This window comes from Cuculus canorus, chromosome 14 (assembly GCF_017976375.1).
Source record: "Cuculus canorus isolate bCucCan1 chromosome 14, bCucCan1.pri, whole genome shotgun sequence".
NCBI classification, from domain to species: domain Eukaryota; kingdom Metazoa; phylum Chordata; class Aves; order Cuculiformes; family Cuculidae; genus Cuculus; species Cuculus canorus.
The window spans coordinates 20,675,288-20,694,214 of NC_071414.1; the positions used below are offsets into that span (position 1 = coordinate 20,675,288).

General features: G+C 41.0%; 1 protein-coding gene across 3 annotated transcripts in view; it reads left to right on the forward strand.

Moving 5' to 3' along the window:
- KDM3B (lysine demethylase 3B) overlaps positions 1-18,927 on the forward strand; it is a 46,199-nt gene that overhangs the window by 9,636 nt on the left and 17,636 nt on the right. For all 3 annotated transcript variants that reach the window (XR_008452190.1, XM_054079348.1, XM_054079349.1), the window contains exons 2-15: positions 791-958; positions 1,381-1,494; positions 1,946-2,051; positions 3,014-3,138; positions 4,582-4,650; positions 5,463-6,041; positions 8,456-9,701; positions 10,065-10,266; positions 11,607-11,821; positions 13,197-13,349; positions 13,956-14,063; positions 16,061-16,188; positions 16,836-17,115; positions 18,127-18,383. Coding sequence is in view for 2 of the 3 variants with exons in the window: in XM_054079348.1 (XP_053935323.1) it covers positions 791-958; positions 1,381-1,494; positions 1,946-2,051; positions 3,014-3,138; positions 4,582-4,650; positions 5,463-6,041; positions 8,456-9,701; positions 10,065-10,266; positions 11,607-11,821; positions 13,197-13,349; positions 13,956-14,063; positions 16,061-16,188; positions 16,836-17,115; positions 18,127-18,383 (3,750 nt within the window). In the remaining variant the exon portion in view is untranslated. The remainder of the gene's footprint in view (positions 1-790; positions 959-1,380; positions 1,495-1,945; positions 2,052-3,013; positions 3,139-4,581; positions 4,651-5,462; positions 6,042-8,455; positions 9,702-10,064; positions 10,267-11,606; positions 11,822-13,196; positions 13,350-13,955; positions 14,064-16,060; positions 16,189-16,835; positions 17,116-18,126; positions 18,384-18,927) is intronic.

An 18,927-nucleotide genomic window follows, 5' to 3' on the forward strand; every position in this document is an offset into this window, starting at 1 on the left:
ATTTAATAGGCCTAGTTGTTAGGATGTGGCACCAGACTTGTAACCCATGTAACCCTGATCTTAGCATTCTTGCCATGTAATTTTTAATATTTATCCTTTATGGTAGAAAAAAGAGGACAACCTCTCGGAATAGTGATTTAGAATTGAGGTTTGGTTTGTATGATCACGCTTATAAATAAGGTAAAAATCTAGTGAGAAGGAATTTCTGGAGAATCTTGTGCCATTCAGAATATTTACATTTGGTTCAGGAGCTTAATAATGTGCAAGGCAACGCAAGACTTCTGTTTTAGAGTGGATTTCACAAACAAACTTTCCTGGGTGACAGATATAGTGCTGTCAATGTCAGTTAACCGTGCTGATTCGGGCCATCAGTGAAAGTGCAAAGTGAGAGTGTCTGAACTCTCAAAGAAATTCTGATGTGAAAGAGGCTTGTGTTGGGCCATCGGCTGTGTTTGGGGATGAACAATTTTCACATCTTTAATTTTGTGTGGGGAAAAGCAGCATTTGGAGCCAGTGATGTGTGTTTGGGGATAAGTAAATTTTTGTAGGTTAGTGATTTCTATTCCCATTTCTGTTTGATAGCTGTGGTAGTTTGGTAGCTGTGGTAGTTTGGTAGCTGTGGTAGTTTGGTAGATGTGATATTCTCAGTGCTATCATTACAATACTTATCCTGATGTTTCTGGCTAAAGCTGCCATCCACTTGTCCATGGGGATTGTAGGAACCTATTTTTTCTATTCAATGTCTGAAAAGAGCTGAGATTTCTGCTTTTTTTTTTTTTTTTTTAATCAGATCTTTGTGGAATTTGATGGCTGTAGCTGGAAGCAACATGCTTGGGTGAAAGTCCATGCTGAAGAAGTTATAGTGTTGTTGCTGGAAGGATCATTAGTTTGGGCACCCCGAAACGATCCAGTTATGCTTCAGGGAACTCTACTCTCACTGGCACAGTGGCCTGCACTGGTGAGTATTTGCCCAAAAGCTCTCGTATCCGCAGAGGTTTGCATCAACGCTGTTGTGAAGCACAAGGCTTGAAGTATTGTACAGGGCACCATTATGCATTGGAAGGTGCTTACCTATGAAAAAACAAATGCCATAAAAGGTGCTTTCAGTTCTGATTTAGATTCTAATGAAGAAGTGGAGCTAATTTTCTGGAATTCCTCCTTGTAATATGCTACATTTGCAAGAATTATTAGCTTAGACATAATAAGTATTAATTTACATTAAAACTCAGGCACTGGGATGGTGCAAGTTGAGAAATGAACCTTTTTCTTCTTTGTGATGCTTATTATTTGTGATGCACATGGAAACAACTATCATTGGCCTGTATGTGCGCTCAGTCATCTCTATAACCTATGTTGTTTTTTTTCTCCTGTTCATCACAGACCTTCACCCCTCTAGTTGATAAGCTGGGTTTAGGCTCTGTGGTCCCAGTGGAGTTTCTTCTGGACAGACATTTGCGTTTCCTTTCTGATGCCAGTGGATTGCGTTTGTTTCAGGTACTTGAACTGTGTTGAGTTAAAGTGGAAATTTAACTTTGTGCTGTGATTGTCAGATTAATTTTTTATTTTTACTGTTCCACCTCTGTATTCTTGTCTTCCTCCTTTTGCTGCCCTATCATGTATATGTGTTTGTTTCCTTGCTTTTCCAGGTGCTTAGCTAACCTCCATCTGCATTCAAAAAGATCTCATTCCTCTCTGTATGGGTTGGTTGGAGGGTGAGCGGTCACGCATCCTGTGGCTGATAATTGCAGTGGAAATTTTGCAACAGCTTTTGCATAGCTAGTCCTTTTATCCCTCCTGGCATGTTCAGCAGTGTTTTCCTTAATTTTACTTTTTTGTGGTTTGTCAGTCTACAAGGGCAGTCCAAGAGGAGCTGACTCTTGAAAACTAATGATTCTGTTACCTTAAAAGACTATACTTTTATGTTAAAACTGAGTATTGTTGGCAGATGGGAACGGAGAGTCAAAATCAGATTCTGCAGGAACAGCCTTCACTAAGAGATTCTGTTAATGCATTGATCAGCGACCAGAAGCTTCAGGAGATATTTAGTAGAGGTGAGACTGTGTTTTTCTGTCTCAGAGCTACTTTGTTGTAGAACAGTTAGACTATACGGGGATTTATGAGGGAGAATAGTAATAGTATCTGCAGCTGTTTAATTTGTGAGGTCAATTTTCTGTATTGCTTTGCAAATTCTTTATAAGGAAGCATTATTTTGTCAGAGATTACAGTTAAGCAGTTGCTGAGATACAAGCAGGAATACCTACTGGGAATGATCACTGAAGATGTAGTTCAAGTAGGACAACATATTATTGATAATGCCCATGTATTTATAACTTGTCTTATTTTTAGCTTTAGTTTTGAATTTTTGAAGTTTTGGTCCTTTTCTGTGGTTTTGTTCCCTAAGTATGGAAATTTAAAAGTGAGGTTACTCTTTAGCTGTTGATCTTTAAAAAATGTCTTTTAGCATGTAAAGTTCTGGCATTTTGATAATTAATACGTGAATTGTTTAAGCTGAAAATATGGTGTGGCTGTGGCTGCTCAGCACAGAGTTACTACCTTAACTGTTGTCTGTGTTCTGTGATGGGATAAGCCTGAGTGCAGCTTTTGTTGTCAGCCACACTTACAAACATGTTTCTGCTCTGAAATGCATGTGGTTTATACTGGGATTTGATGCATCTGGGTTGAGTCAGAATGATAGGACCGTGCCCTGGATTGCTGCAGGTAGAAAGCAAAAGAATTTAGTTAGCTTGATTTTTGTCAAAGAAGTGATCTTTTGCATTTTTTTTTTTACTTGTGAACTGTATTAATTTTGTCTTTACAATAGTTTTGAGTTACAGCAGTGAGGACTTATTGACTTTTTACAATAAAAGGCTTGGCTTATGCAGGATTTCCAGCAGAAGCCCTAGCATTTTAATTTCTTTTCACCTAAAAGATGACACTTCTTTTAGTGCTTGAATATTGACTAGTGTGACACACAGCTTGTCTGGAAAATGTACTCAGAGCCCTTCTTTTGCAGGTCCTTATAGTGTCCAAGGCCAAAGAGTTAAGGTTTATCAACCAGAAGATGAAAATAGCTGGCTCTGCGGTGTTGTGAGCCATCAAGACCCAATAACTCGTCTTATGGAGGTGTCTGTGACCCAGGTAAAAATACGATGCACTGCTTTGGTGTTCCAAAAATACCATTCCTCAATATCTTGTGGGGAATGACAGCTTCACCAAAACTTGTACTTTTGGTTCTTTGTGTTTTGCTTTAAAAGATGAGTAATTATCCATGTTGCAATTTGCAGATTTTTTTTTTTTCTTGTTATATCAGCTTTCCCACAGTAAGTTGTGATACACGGCCCACTTCTATGAAAGAAGCTATAAGAATTTCTTTGGAAAGAAGTGCTATAGGAAAAAGTATTGGAAATGGCTTTCTGGATGGGAGCACGTGCTGATGTGCAGAAAGCTGCTTCCTAGTCTGTTATGCTGTGATGCCTGTGTGCTGTGCTATGCCGTCTCTCAGCTTCCCTCTGACAGGCTATACAAGTGGTTTCAAGCAAGTTGTAGCATGGAAGATGAAGTCTTAGTCTCAACAAAGTTGACTGATGTATTTAGCTTAGGCCGTTTACTTTTGCCCTGTTCGTATCGGTAAACTTAGTAAGTGCTGTAAACGGCACAGAAAATCTGTGTGCTGCTAGGGTTATCTGGGTTGTATTGTATGCTTCTGTGTGGTCTGACAGGTATTTCAGTCTTACCAGCAGCTTGTTCCTAATGGCTTCCTCTCCCAGGAGCAGCAAGAATGAGGTCTCTGGTGCTGCGTGCAAGTTACTGTAGCAGCAGCACTCTTGTTGGTTTCTTGGGTCCCATCCCCTGCCCCTTGCCACCTGCCCCCGTGGCCTTTTCTGTATGCACTAAAATATGTGTGCAGAATGAATTGCCTGAACATACCCAGGAATTACGCATGCAGTAATCCACCACTCTGACACTAGATCTGCTGATGGCGCACAGGAAAGAAGTGTACTATGTGCAGTATATAATCATAGTATTCCGGAGAGGCATTGCAGGGTTGGAGTACATGCTTTTGGCAGATACATGCCAGGAAACGCCCAACTTGCTGCGTATCTACTGTGAAATAAAAAGGTAATCTCCAAGCACAGTTACAGAGATGGGTATTCACTGCTTATTTTCAGGAGGCACTGTTGAGGAGAGTTAGCATAAATCGTGCTTCCTTCCAGTAGTCTTTTCTACATGTAGCAGAGTCAATTTGCAGAGGGCTAGAACAATAGTAGATCAAATTTAAAAGGAGCTGTGTTTAATGCAATAAATGCTTCTAGAGATGCTCAGTAGAGTAAATATACAAGGGAATAGTCGTAGGAATCAAATCTTAACGTTTTTGAAATGGAGAAGGAGCAAAAGGATAGAAGGTAATCTGGAAGGCTGTAGTACTACTCAGGCAATGGGACAGAAAGAAAAGGCAAAAGGGAGAGGGGATGCAGGGTAACCCTGTGTTTAAGGTCTCTTATGTTGACACTATATACTCTGAATTAAAAACTAACTACTTCTTTTCTTCTTTCTACCTTCTCATTCTGTATAAAAAAATAGAGTGGTGAAATAAAGTCAGTAGATCCTCGACTGATTCATGTGGTGATGGATAACACTTCTCCAAGTGAGGTACTACAGCATTTCGGGTCTTGTATATACAGTGTGAAACTTCCTAAAGAGTTAGATGTAAAAAGATCTAAAGCATGGAATCAACTGAAAACTGATGCTGTGTTCACTGTAAGCTTTTTTTGATAATGTAATTGAAAGAGGAAAATTTTCTTTGCCACTTTGAGAAATGGACATAGCTTCCTTTAAACAATCTATTTCATCCAGGCCTGTTGTGCTAAGTTCAGCATGCATCTTGGCGCAGGTTCAACAGCCATGGTTGTTGTGCTCTGTTTTGAAGGGTAGTACTCTGATAATGAGTGTCTCTGTGCTCACTGCCTGTTTCTAACAGGATCACTGTGCTTCTTCACAGACATTTGTAGGCACTTGCTGAAGGGCAAGCCATCTCCTGTGTTTAAATATTGTAGGCTTTGAGTGGTCAACAGACAGCATGCCCTTCAAAAGAAGTGAGGGGATTAGACCTATAGCAAAAATCAGCGTGCAAATAGTTCTCATACATCAGCAAGAATTGTGTTGAAGTATGGCTGTGTTGGGCTTTTCCCCAAAGCTTCTATGATGTGGTATGTGCTGCAGCACAGTATCTCAGCTGAAAAATCTTTCTGTGCTATCCTAGTACTAAAAAAGACAAGGCTGCACTTCTGCTGTGTTACGTGATTACGAAGTATCTTTCTTTGGATGTCTCAATTTGTGACTGAAAGAACTTTTTCTGAGTTTGAGAGCAGCATAATGTGTTCTTTATTGTAACAGAAATATGTTGTTTGAACAGGAATTCCTTAGTGTTCTATTTAGTCATTGCATGGTTTTGTCTGTTGTAGGGAGCGGGGCTAAAAGCGACTAAATCATCTAAAGGGAAAAAGAAGAAAGAAAGTCTGGAGGGAAAGGATGGACGGAGGAGGAAAAATGCTTCAGATTCCGGGTGTGATCCTGCAACAAAGAAACTAAAGGAGAGGGGTGAGGTGGATGGCAATGGTAGTGATGGAGGTGAGGCAAGCAGAGGTCCTTGGAAAGGAGGCTCCAGTAGTGAGCCAGGACTGGATCCAAGGGCCAAACAGTTGCCTTCATTCATTCCTCAGATTAATCGCAATATTCGCTTTGCCACTTACACCAAAGAGAATGGCCGAACACTGGTAGTCCAAGATGAGCCAGTTGGTGGTGACACACAGTTGCCCTTCACTACATTTTCCTCTGTGGCTGGACAAGGGTTACTGGTTGGATCTGGATGTAAAGAGGCAGGAAAATCACTGGAACAGGTTGGGCAAGGCATGCTGACTTCTGCCACTGCAGTTTCTACAACTGCCTTGACACCAACGACTGTGAGAATCTCGGATACCTGTCTACAAGCTGTTACTGGACAGGAGAAGCTGAAAACAGGCCGATCGCAAGCCCAGGGGGAGGTGAGTAGCTCATGATCCAGCATATTCAAGACATACACACTTGTTTGCAACAGATGTTTTGCAACATGTGTGTCCATGGACTTGAGAAAACTCCTTTTTCTCTGGTGAATCCTTTTCCTCCCAAAGAAAACCTTTCTGTTATCTGATCTAAGAAAGGACTCAAAAGAAAATTAAGGTATTTGTTGGAGGAATTGTAAGAAGCAACTTTTTAGCACTCTTGTCTTTATTCAGCTTTAATCTGACAAATGCAGCCTTAGAGTCGCTTTAAGTACTGCACTTAATATCATTAGTTCTGTTGTGTCCTGTGGAAGATAACCTAATTAATACCTCTTGCCTTTGTATAAATGAATATGCACAAGAATCTGCACTGAACATTTAAGTTAAAAAAAAAAAAAGCCTCAAACCCAGGAAAACAATGAGGCTACGTTTAGAGGACCTTTTGTAGATGCCCAGTTTGTCTGTTGCACCTATGATATCTCCATAGGAGAAAAATGAGCCAGTCGTATCGTACACTATCTAGGGCTGAAAACAAAAAAATAATTACAACATTCAAGATGAGTGCCTTTGGAATAAGTTGCAATAAAGAGCTCAGTCTGGAAGCAGCTGGAGACTTTGAAGTTGTATCTTTGTTTACATGGGGAAAGTTGGAAAAGTAGAAGGGAAACCTTAAGAACAAAATAGAAGAATTTAAGTAATCAAGTGAAAGCTTGTGGAAACAAAACAAAACCAACTCCCACTTCAGTAAGTACAGGCAAAACTGAGGAACTTATGTAAAAAGTGAAGAAAATGGGAGATGCATCAGAAAGTCCAAGGTAATTGCTGGGAGGTTAAATGGATTGTGTCCATCCCTGTCTTTAGCTAATGGAATAGGGGAAAGGCAAGATGTTTACCTTGGGATAAGGGTTCCTAGAGGTAAGGTTTAAAGGAAAAAGAATTGTGGTAGACAGGAGTGTTACAGAATTAAGTTGTTGTATGACAATATGATGTACTTTCCCTTCCACCACCTGCCTCCTGTACCGTCCCGAAAGAAGGGAAAACAGAGGAAGATCAGAGTTAGGAACAATTACAAAGTGTGGGGTGAATGGTCAAAATTCTATCTATCATCAGTGTTATTAAGGAAGAACTTTAATTGTACTGAGAATTTTTGGTACTGCCTCTCATTCCCTCTGTCTCCTCAGCCCCAAATCCCTTTTTTAAAATCATTAATAATCTGGTTTCAGAATTTGCAGGGAGACCACCAATCCATTTCAAACTGTATTTATTTTCCTTGAGGGAGGGAACCCGATGTGAATCAGTCAGTGTTGCAGATAGTTCACGTGTTATTGTTTCAGGTTGTGCACTGTATCACAGTGTGATTTGGACCTTGAGATTACTTAATAACCTCGATTTGCATTCATATTTGTATGCTTTTTAAAGCTGTTAGAACTCAGTTTGTGAAGATTACTTTCCATCTAAGAAGAAATAGCTGAAATTCTAATATCTGGAAGAGCTGTAATGGGGGACATTAATATGTTATTAAAGTTGTTAGAGGAACCAGCTAAACATCAGTTTGCAGTGTAGTGGGTGTGCAGTGATACTGATGACCAGTAAGAAGTGTTGCACAGAGGCTGTGGTTAGCATGGCCTTAGAATGAAAGTGTTCCTCACGAGAAGATTTAAAATAGAAACTTGAAGAAAAGGGCTAGAACTGATGACTTAGACACAGAATATAATCAGTTACAGTAGGACTATGAGAACTGGAAAATCTGAGTAAGTATAAATTGAGAAGAGAGCAAGTGAATATTCCTTATCACAGTTATGGGTCTGGTAGAAATCTGCAGCTCAGAAAACTTTCCAGTGTTTGAAGATCATAAAAATTAAGCTTAACTTGTATTGAGCAGTAGCCTGGAAGGCACCGCTTAATAGGATAGGGTTCTTTCTACCTGACAGCAGATGTGGCTTGCTGTGGCCAGGAACGGTTTGTTCCCTAGCTACTAGAGGGCTTGCTTTTTGTAACTCTGCAAAGTTCATTATTTCAAGGGTGCTGTGTAGGGGAGGGTGAAAGAAGGGAGATTACTGAAAAGCACTTATAGTTAAGGTTCCGTTCTTGCTGATTTGAATCAAAACAAACAGCAGCTTAAATAAGTTGCTTTTCTATGAAGTAATTCACCTTGCCTTGTGTCTCACTTTGGTTCTAGTGCAATAAGACATTAAGTGGTCATTTTCTCCATGTGTATTTAGTTTCAATAGCTTGTAGGCAGGAAAGATTAGTCTAGCAGAATCTTTAAAGAAGTTTATTTGTTGTAAATAATTCTTCTGGAAGTTTCTGTTACAGTTGGATAAGTAGAATGCTAATTGTACAGTTAGATGGATCGAGGTATTGCTGAATCAAACAAGAATTCTTTAATAGGCTAATGCTTTTTAATTTTGTTTCAGAATTCCCGAAATTCACTTTTGGCAGCTTCTGGATTTGGAGTCTCTCTCCCAAGTGCTTCGCAGTCCTTGGTATTTGGGGGTGGAAGGAGCCAATCGAATGGAGTGGTGACTCCAGAAGGAAAGCCTTCTGGATTTCCTTTTGGCTGCAGTATTGGGCAGGAGGCTCAGAAAGATTCTGATCTGTCCAAGAACTTGTTTTTTCAATGCATGTCCCAAAACCTACCTTCCAGTAGCTACTTCACGGTCATTTCAGAGAGCTTGACTGAAGATACCTCTAGTCGGGACTCATTCAAGCAGTGTACAGAGAGTGTGGGTGCTGGGATCTGTAAAGGTAAAACTCTTTCAGCGGACACTAAGCCAGGAGCTCCATCTGGCAGTTCTGTGGAGCGGAAGCTGCCCGTGGAATCGATGCCTACCCTTACTCCAGCCTTTTCACGAAGTCTGTTGAATACTCGCCCCCCAGATAGTCATGAAAACCTGTTTTTACAGCCCCCAAAGCTATCAAGAGAGGAACCCTCAAACCCCTTCCTGGCATTTGCTGAGAAAGCAGAACTCAGTCCTTTCAGTGGCTTTGCATCTTCATCTCAGACAGGGGTTTCTACTCCCTCTACTCCCGTGTGTCACAAGGCCGCTTCTGGCTGGCCGGAATCACTCGCTTCTACAGACTCTTCTCTAGCTAAGAAGAAAACTTTGTTCATAACAACTGACTCTTCAAAGATGATCTCCTGTACCCCTGGTGCAGCAGTTGCTGCTGGTGTTCAGAGCCCTTCCACTGTAGGGAATGGTCGCTCCAGCTCACCAACCGGTAGCCTGACGCAGCCTATTGAGATGCCCACGCTCTCCTCCAGCCCCACAGAAGAAAAACCAGCTGTTGGGCCTGGGCAGCAGGACAATCCTCTTCTGAAAACCTTTTCTAACATGTTTGGCAGACATCCACCTGGGTTTTTCTCTTCACAGGCAGAGTTTCCACAGGAAAACAAAGCCCCTTTTGAAGCTGTGAAAAGGTTCTGTCTAGACGAGCGGAGCTTGACATCTAAACAGGACTCGGACTCCAGTACTAATAGTGACCTGTCAGATTTGAGTGACTCTGAAGACCAGCTGCAGGCCAAGGCTTGTATGAAGGGAATCCCGGACCACTTGATGGCAAAGCTGGGCCCCAATGCAGAGCGTAATGCTGAATTGCTGCTGGGGAAGGGAAAAGGGAAGCAAGCTCCAAAGGGCCGGCCTCGTACAGCTCCCCTAAAAGGTGATTACCTGAATGCAGGGTGTCTTGGAAACACAAGGAGATGGGATACTGCGATAATTCCTGTGTGATGAACTGTGTGAACTAACCAAGGTTGTAAACCTCGTTTGTGCTCAGTAGGCAGTCCACAGGATATTCACAAGGCTAAAGCTTAATGCTTCTTTAATATGAATTAATTTGTTCACTTGGAGAAGTGCTTAAGCGTATATTTGTCAGGACAACAGTGTGGTAAGCTGAATACTTGAACGGTCTTGTTGGTTTTGCATGGGTCTGAGCATACAGATTTCTGAAAATATGTTTGTTGGGGCTAGTATCCTTTTGCTGTTACAGTTAACTAATGGAGTTTTACTTCTTTGCCTCACACAGTTGGCCAGTCTGTGCTGAAAGATATGAGTAAGGTGAGGAAGTTGAAGCAGTCAGGTGAGCCTTTTCTCCAGGATGGCTCCTGTATCAATGTAGCTCCACATCTGCACAAGTGTCGGGAGTGCCGTCTGGAGCGGTACCGCAAATTTAAGGAGCAAGAGCAGGATGACTCAACTGTGGCATGTCGCTTCTTCCATTTCCGGAGGTGCTCAAACTCTTCCTTCCTTCATATGTAGTCTGTGTGCAGAGCTTGGACCTTGTCCGAGCACGAAGTAACTATCGTTTCTTACTTAATGTGTTTGGTGCTATAATGAAGATTGAATGTCTTGTGTTTCCCTGTATCACCTGACTGGAATTCCTTCACTGGGGTGGGAAGAGCTACTGATGGAGGATGCAGCTGTATCGTACCAAGTGAGGCTCCGGGTCCAGCCTCAGGAGATTGAATTTGCTTTAATGGGTAGAATTTTACTATTGGTTAGCAGTTTGTATGTAATAACTGTTCTCTCTCCCTTTTTAGGAGTTCAGAAGAGAGCTAGAATTTTAATTTGGTCAGCAAGTAACAGAACCTTGCCAGCATAAGGCTAATGTTTGTCTGGGTTGTGTTGAGCACAGAACCGATTTTTAGAAGTAGTGCTTTCTCTATGTTGTGCACACGTCTTAAGGTTCTTTGGCCTGTCATGCTTCTCTTCATCTTCTTTAACTGCCTGTTCCAGCAAGTGCTGTGCATCCTTCTCCAAAAATATGCTTGTTCGCTCTCTGGGAGGTAAAGGATGAAGTGAATTTTTAGTGTGTGCCATCCATCCAGCAAGTATTATAGCTGCTTCTCTTACTGAACTTGTTAACAACTAATCTAGCATTGAGATTAAAGGCAAGATTGATTTTGCTTGAAAATGAAGTTACCTTCAATATTGGCAGGAGACTTTCAGGGATCTGTGACTTATGTTGTTATACCTCTTCCCATACAAAGACTAGGAGGGTCAACAGCTACTGATAAAAGAGCTGTGACTTGTCTCTGTGGAGAGCAATGTCAAGAGTAGCAGGTATGGTAAGGATTTTGTATGTCTCGTAATGTGAACTGTTAAAACAGTTGCGAAGTGCTAGTGGCCCTAGCCAGAGCTAAAATACTATTTTCACAGAAGTTGGGAAATTACTTTCTTCTAAGTTAAAATAGGCAGTGAGAACCATGCACAATTTTACAAGCAACATCATGCAGCAGCCCAAATAAATTGAATTTTATAATCTCTTTCTATTAATAGTGTAGAGAAATGTAACTTACTAGGCTGTAGCAATTTCCTCCATGTGGAATTTCCCACCAGCACTTACTGGGACCTGGGGATTTGTTCCAGTGGGTGTTGTGGCCATTGTCTTCATGTACCTTATTCTCTCTGTTACTTGGATTTGCATAATAATTGTACTGTCTGTAAAGTACAGCCTTTATGTCAAGCCTTTTCTCCCCTTTATGAGTTTGTTATGACATAGATGGCATTATAAGTTAACCAAAGGTGGTTGAGAAGCTTCTCAATTACTCTGTCCTGTTTTGTGCAGGCTGATATTTACCCGGAAAGGTATTCTGCGAGTAGAAGGCTTTTTGAACCCACAGCAGAGTGACCCTGATGCCATGAGCCTATGGATTCCTTCCTCCTCCCCTGCAGAGGGCATCGACCTGGAAACTTCCAAATATATCCTGGCCAATGTTGGCGACCAGTTCTGCCAGCTTGTTATGTCGGAAAAGGAGGCAATGATGATGGTGGAGCCACATCGTAAGCTGGGCTTTTGACATGTTTTTTGTCCATCTTCTCTGTATAATGTGTGTACGATGCAGTGGAATAGAGTTGAAAGCGTAGTATAATTTCTTGTTGAAATGCTGCTCCTTTTCGTCTGAAGAGGAGGCTGTATTCAATTCTCTGGAGTGTGTCTAAATGTGGGACCAGCATTTGGGATTTTTGGTTTTTTTGGATCAATGCAACATTACCTCCAAGGAAGCTAATGGTAACTTTCCCAGACATCATTAAATTATTTTTCAATAAATAGATGCAGAAGTTCCAGTACCTAAAGGGGGCCTACAAGAAAGCTGGGGAAGGAGTTTTTACAAAAGCATGTAGTGATAGGACTAGGGGGAATGGCTTTAAATTAGAGAGAGGCCAGTTTAGACTAGACATAAGGAAGAATTTCTTCACAGTGAGGGTGATGAGGCACTGGAACAGATTGCCCTGGGAAGCTGTAGATGCCCCTTCCCTGGAAGTGTTCAAGGCCAGGTTGGATTGGGCCTTGGGCAGCCTGATCTAGCGAGAGGTGTCCCTGCCCATGGCAGGGGCGGGGGGTTGGAATTAGATGGTCTTTAAGGTCCTTTCCAACCCAAACCATTCTATGATCCTATGAAATGAGCTGACCCATGCTCCTAAGAAACTAGAAATAAGTCAAAACCACTTATCACACTGACCAGTTATGCTTTAATGAGCAGCTTTTCTTATATGTCCATATGCTGCTGTGCTCCAGGGACATCACTTTAAAGCTTAGGAGTTTCTAGCACCTGTGTTCAGCCTGCAAGGGCTCAGCCGAGCAGCTGGCTGACAGCGTTGCTGCTACAAGGGAAGGGGATTTAGAAAGCGTTTCCTAAAGGTAACGAATTTAGCCTATCACATGGATAGCTCTGACTGTCTGATTTTTCCCTTCAGCTTCTGGAATCTTCAAAGGCAGCTGTTTGGAGAAGACTTCCCACTGCTCAGCAAATGTGTTGGTTTAGAATCCAAAGAGTTGACAGGCATCCCATTAGTAAAACTAAATACACATTCTTTATAGTTTTATAAGTTCACATTGTTCATAAAACTAGCAGAAGTTTTATAATTTTGTTGTAATTTTCGTAAGCGCTCCTTGAAATTCAGTTCCTACGGTAGTGTGTGCTTTTTGGGACTTGTCTTTACTCGGTCTTAGAAATGGGGATTTTAATAATGTCACAAAAATAGCAACTCAAAAGTATTTGCTTCTGGATACATAAATTATGTGTTTCTATGCTCTGCCCTCAAGTCACATCTCTGTGGATTGTTTCTTTATCAACGTTGCTGTGATATTCTCAGATTAGGTGGGAGAAATGCGAAGTGTCAAAGCAACGATTCCTAATGTTACTTCTCTTTATAGAGAAAGTGGCATGGAAGCGAGCAGTGCGTGGTGTGAGGGAAATGTGTGATGTATGTGAGACAACACTCTTCAATATTCATTGGGTTTGTCGCAAGTGTGGTTTTGGGGTCTGTCTGGACTGTTACCGGCTGAGAAAGAATCGTCCACGTAGCGGTGAGTACTGCATTTTTCCCCCACTGTAATCTTTGAACTGGCTGGCTCTCACTGGGGATGATTTCTGGGGGGCTGCTGCAGGTTTTGTGGGAGAGTTCTATTGGATCTTCAAATTCTGAAGAATTATTAATTTGTCAGACTACTTTTCAAACTATTAATATGCTACTTGTTAGCTTTGTAAGCAGATATGTGGACAGGAAAGCTTAGTTTCCTCTTTCTGGAACTGATCTGAAGATACTTTTTGTTGGAAAAGCTTGGAGGAGGATGACAAGAAAAGATAGAATTACCCTAACTTAGGGATGCATAGTGAGGACAAGAGGAAGGTATTAAAAAATGAAGGCTCAAAGTCAAGATTTTTAGGTGATTAAAAATAACAAGCTACTAAAATGAAGGGGAAATGACTGGTAGTTTTATAATCTGAAAAGGCAAAGAAGTTGCTGTAGAACCTGTTCTAATGATCTCTATTTATAGTTTATTTCTGAGATCACCATGTTAATTTCCTGCATAGTAAAGATTCTGAAGAAATATTGATGCAGAAACATTCTGTATTGTAAAGTTATAGTAACTTTTGTACAAAACCTTACTTTTTTTGTGTCTTTGTTCCAGAGACAGAGGAGATTGGTGATGAGGAAGTTTTCTCATGGCTGAAGTGTGCAAAGGGTCAGTCTCATGAACCAGAGAATCTTATGCCGACACAGATCATTCCTGGCACAGGTAATGCTTGAAAACTGAAAGGGAAAATGCCATTTTATTTTCTCAATTTTGAGCAAGAAAGTGGAAATAATACTAACATGGTTGGTGTTCTAGCTGTTACCTTTTCTAGTGACTTCTGCTTGCTACAGTGGAAGAGTTGAAGGGGAGGTAACCCAAGTAAAATCAAGCTGTGGGTTTGAAGCGAACACCCTTGAGAGGTGGGAAAAGAGAATACCATTGAAAACTGAGGAAAAAAGTAGTTAAGCACCTTAGCTTTCTCCATGGCAGCTGTAACCTGCTCTTCTGTTTTATTTAGGTGGTGTTGGGGGATGTGCATGTACGTTTTCTTTAATTGTCCTTTTCTGGCCAGCATACCTGTCAAATCCCTTTATATTCTCTGCATCCTTTGCCAAATTCATTTCCAGCTGTGCCTTGCCTTTCCTGACTCCATCCCTACACATCCAGGCAGTGTCCTTGTACTCTTCCCAGATTGGTGTCCCTGGTTCCACTGCCTGTACATTTCCTTCTTACATTTTAGTTTGACCAGGAGGCCCTTACTGACCCATGCCGTTCTCCTGCCTTCCTTGCCTGATTTTGTACATGTGGGAATTGAGATGTCATGCACTCTACGAAAAACGTTCTTAAAGAGCAAGCTCTTTTCAATTCCTTTGTCCCGAGGGCAGTTTCCCAGGGGATCCCACACACTAATTCCTTAAGCAACTGGAATTTTGCTCTCATAAACTTCAGCATCCTGACTCTACTCTTCATCTGGCCTCTGTTCCTCAAGGTTGTGGATTCCCCCATGGCATGATCATTGCAGCACAGGTTGCCACATCCTTGGCATCTCTAGTTCTTCCATGCTAGTGAGCAACAGCTCCACTAATGTTTCTCCTCTGGTCAGGCAGTCTGTTTGCTCAATTAAGAAATTACTCTCAATGCACTCCAAAAGTCTCCTTGGCTGCCCTTCCAGCAGGTGTCATGGTGATTAAATTTTACCACCAGGGTCAGAGCCTGAGAGCATTATGCTTCCTGTAGTTGAAGTAAGAGCAGTTTGTCAGCAAGTACTCCTTGGTTGGGTGGTGTGCAGAAAACACCCAGTGTCTCAACCTGTTCATCACTGTTTTTCAAAGACAGTTCTGTGCAGCCAATCCGTTCTTTTGTTACACATAGAGAGCAACTCCCCTGCAGTGTTCCACACATGTGATTCATCCCATCATGTTTCAATGATAGCAGTCAGATCTTAGCTTTCTGGTTGCACAGCGACTTCCAGCTCCTCCCACTTGTTACCCATGCTGCATGCATTGGTGCGTAGGGGTACTTCAGCTGAGCTGTCAGCCTTGTCGCTTCTTGAGAGAAACATGCCCAGATTCATTTCACAGGTGTTTCCCTGTTGGTTCCTAAACATAAGCAGTCCCTGCCTCTTTTATGTTGCCCAAATTTCCTTCCCTCACTAAGTCTATTAAAGTTCTCCATGCATCTGGCCAGGTTGGTGGCAAAGACTCTCTTGTCTTGCTTGGGCAGGTGAATTCCATCAGCTTCCAAGAGACCCAGCTTCTCAGATAGGTTTGTGATAATGGAAGCCAAAACCTTCAGTAGGGCCATCAGCATGCGTTTGTTTTGTCACCTCCTTTCTCTTACTGGGAGGATGCAGAACACTGCCTGTGGCCTGAATCCTTTTAACATTGCTCCAAGGGAGCAGTCTTTTTGCTCTCTCTCTCCGTCATCTCTTTTGATGGTTTGAAGTTGCCTCATTAGAGTAGCATGGGATCCTATATGGAATAGTAGGAGCAGGTGGCAATATGTAGGATTGCCAGGCTTGACAGCCTTTCGGTGATGTCGCAAAGCTACTGTGCACTCAGATCTCCACACTGTTCAGAGAGAAGTGTCTTGTTAGAGTATGTGATCTTAAAGGTGATTGGCAGTTATACTAAAAAAACTCTACCCCTCTGAATATACACGATAGCTAATGGCCTTGGTTTTTAGATTTCTTCACATGTGATTTTAACTCTCATTTCCAGCGCTTTACAATATTGGAGATATGGTCCATGCAGCTCGAGGCAAATGGGGTATTAAAGCCAATTGTCCATGTATTAGCCGGCAGAACAAATCTGTGTTGAGACCAGCTGTAACTAATGGAATATCACAGGTATGTAATTTTAGGCTGAAACTGCTTGTTTGACATGACATTTTTAAGATCTGTTAAAAAATTAGATCTTCTAAACTGATCTATTGTGAAACACAAACTTTATTTTCTCTATATGTGTTTCAAGTGTTTTAGCTTAGCAGAAATCTTCTGGGACATTTTTCGGGGATGTGTGCTGCAACTGTTATTTACCACGTGGATATTTGGGCTAATACTCTGTGTAGAAGTTGAGTAGGAAGCTGTTCATAATGATGCTTTATCTTAAAACAAACCACTGTGAGCACCTTGTAACATGTGCGTTTATTTTATTGTGGTTCCTGAATATTTTGTTGAAGTCCTTCTGAAAAAAAACTCAACAAAAAAACAACAAAAAAACCCCCAAACAAACAAAGACATCAGAAAGCTCGGCCTTGTCTTACAAAATGACTGAAAGATGTAAGAATTCACAACACAATGCAAGGTCTGCTGCACACAGAGAAGCAGCTCATGCACTCTGCAGCTGCATAAGCATAGAGGACCTCAGCTGCACACTTAAAGCAAACGAACAGAAACAACAAACAAACCCCAATGCACTGAATAACTAAAATGTCTTTTGAGTTGAACTCCTCTCTTTATCCAACATTTAGCAGTTGTTTATATTTTTGGTTTAGCTTCCGAGTGTAAATCCTAGTGCATCGGTCTCTGGAAATGAGAGCACCTTTTCCACTGGAGGAGGGACAGCAGGAGTGGGGCAACTTGAAATGGACACTGTTCCAAAATCTGAAGCAACTGATAGTAGGATAGAAGAATCTGCAAAACCAGAGACGTTGTCAACCAATAACACTGGTGAAATAAAGACTAACAGACCACTTTGTCCAGAAACAGCTCCATCATCAGCATTACACTGGCTTGCAGATTTAGCAACGCAGAAAGCAAAAGAAGAAACAAAAGGTGAGTGGAAGACATGCCCTCTGGGATTGGAATTAAAAGTTAATGATAACATACTTCTTGGTTTTTATTCTTTGTGTGTGTGAATTCTTTGTGCCTGGTCCTGAATAGAAAAGAACAAGGTCATTTTTCTTCCTTTGCCTCTTAGAAACAGTGTTCTTTTACAAGCTTAGTAATACACAAAGCTGGAAAGATCATAGAGCTGAAGATGAAAATGCTGCCTTATCACTCCCAGTTAATTTCAGTGCCAGTTCTTGTATTTATTTTCTAAATAATAAGCAACTGATATCCTGACATAAAGTGATAGTAATTAACTTCATAGGAAGTTTTGTCACTGTAACTATGAAGTAAATAAAACTGTTTTGTGTGCTATGGAAAGCGCATTTCCACAGAATTGAGAGAGTAGTCTACTTGGAAGATCGTATGAAGTCTTTGTTCTCCTTTAATACTCAACAGTCTGAGTGCGATGCTCAATATGAAATAACTGTTTACAGAATAGACCTCGCAGTTGCCAAAGGTAGCATTACTAATGCAGGATTTATTCCTGTCCATGTGTCTAGCAGGAGCTACTGTATTTGTCAGTGTGAAATGTTCATGACTCTCACTAGTTTTGCAGGCCTTTGCTGCTGTAATGTTTTGACTACAGTTAAAACTGGAAATATTTCATATTGAATTAATCATTCAGAAAGCCAAGGGAATGTTTTTTTTAATCGAGCCTATTATAAAATTGTAGTTTCTTGTGCATGAGACACTTTCAGATCAGATCTACTGTGCTACTCAAAACCTTAATGAACAGCATACTAAGCGTAAAAGCTATCTGAAGTACATGGTTTCTTTGATTCTCTTTGAGGTGCCTCACTCACTGTTGCAGTGATAATTTACGTTTATCACAAGATTCTGTCAATATCATATTTAATTCAAGAACAAATAATTGCAGAGAACTTTGTCATCATTTACATTTTGCGTTTTTTCTTTTTTTTCCCCTTTTTTCCAATGTTGATATTTGTCTTGCAGAATCAGGATCACTGAGGTCGGTGCTTAATAAGGAATCCCATTCACCCTTTGGATTGGATTCCTTCAACTTCAGTACAAAGGTTTCCCCACTAACCCCAAAGCTGTTTAATAGCCTCTTGTTGGGCCCAGTGACCTCTAGCAACAAAGCTGAAGGCTCTAGCCTCAGAGATCTGCTGCACACGGGACCAGGAAAGCTTCCTCAGGTCCCATTGGACACAGGAGTCCCCTTTCCTCCAGTCTTTTCTGCAGCTTCTACGGTAAATAATTTTTATTCCTTCAACAATATCTATTCTAGGGAAGAATTTCATTAGTATGTGCAGTTTTCATCTAAATCTTCTCTAGTATCTTATTTTTAGATCTTAAAACAAATGTAGTATCTCCCTGAAGCTTAACACCCCAAAAAGTTTTAGAGAATTTTGATGCTAAATTTTAGTTTGTGGTCTGGTTTACTACTGCTATAGAGAAACTGTTCCTTACAAAAGATCTAGAAAGTGAGGAAATTATAATCTTTAAATTGTTTAATTGATGATTGGCACCCCTATAAAAGCACATATCTTTATAAATATTGCAAGAGCAGTACCACAGAAAAAGACAACAACCTATGGGCAAAACAGTTCCTTAAAAAAACTTATGTATACTCAAAAGGCATTTGAAATGGAAAATGAACTTACAATGAATTTAAGGGTTTAAGGGGTAGTTGCTGTTTCTGGATAGTGATTCTGGGTGATGATAGTTTGTTTCTCTTTCATCCCTTTTGGAGGAAATAAAAAAAAAAAAAACCTGAACAAGTCAATGATATTT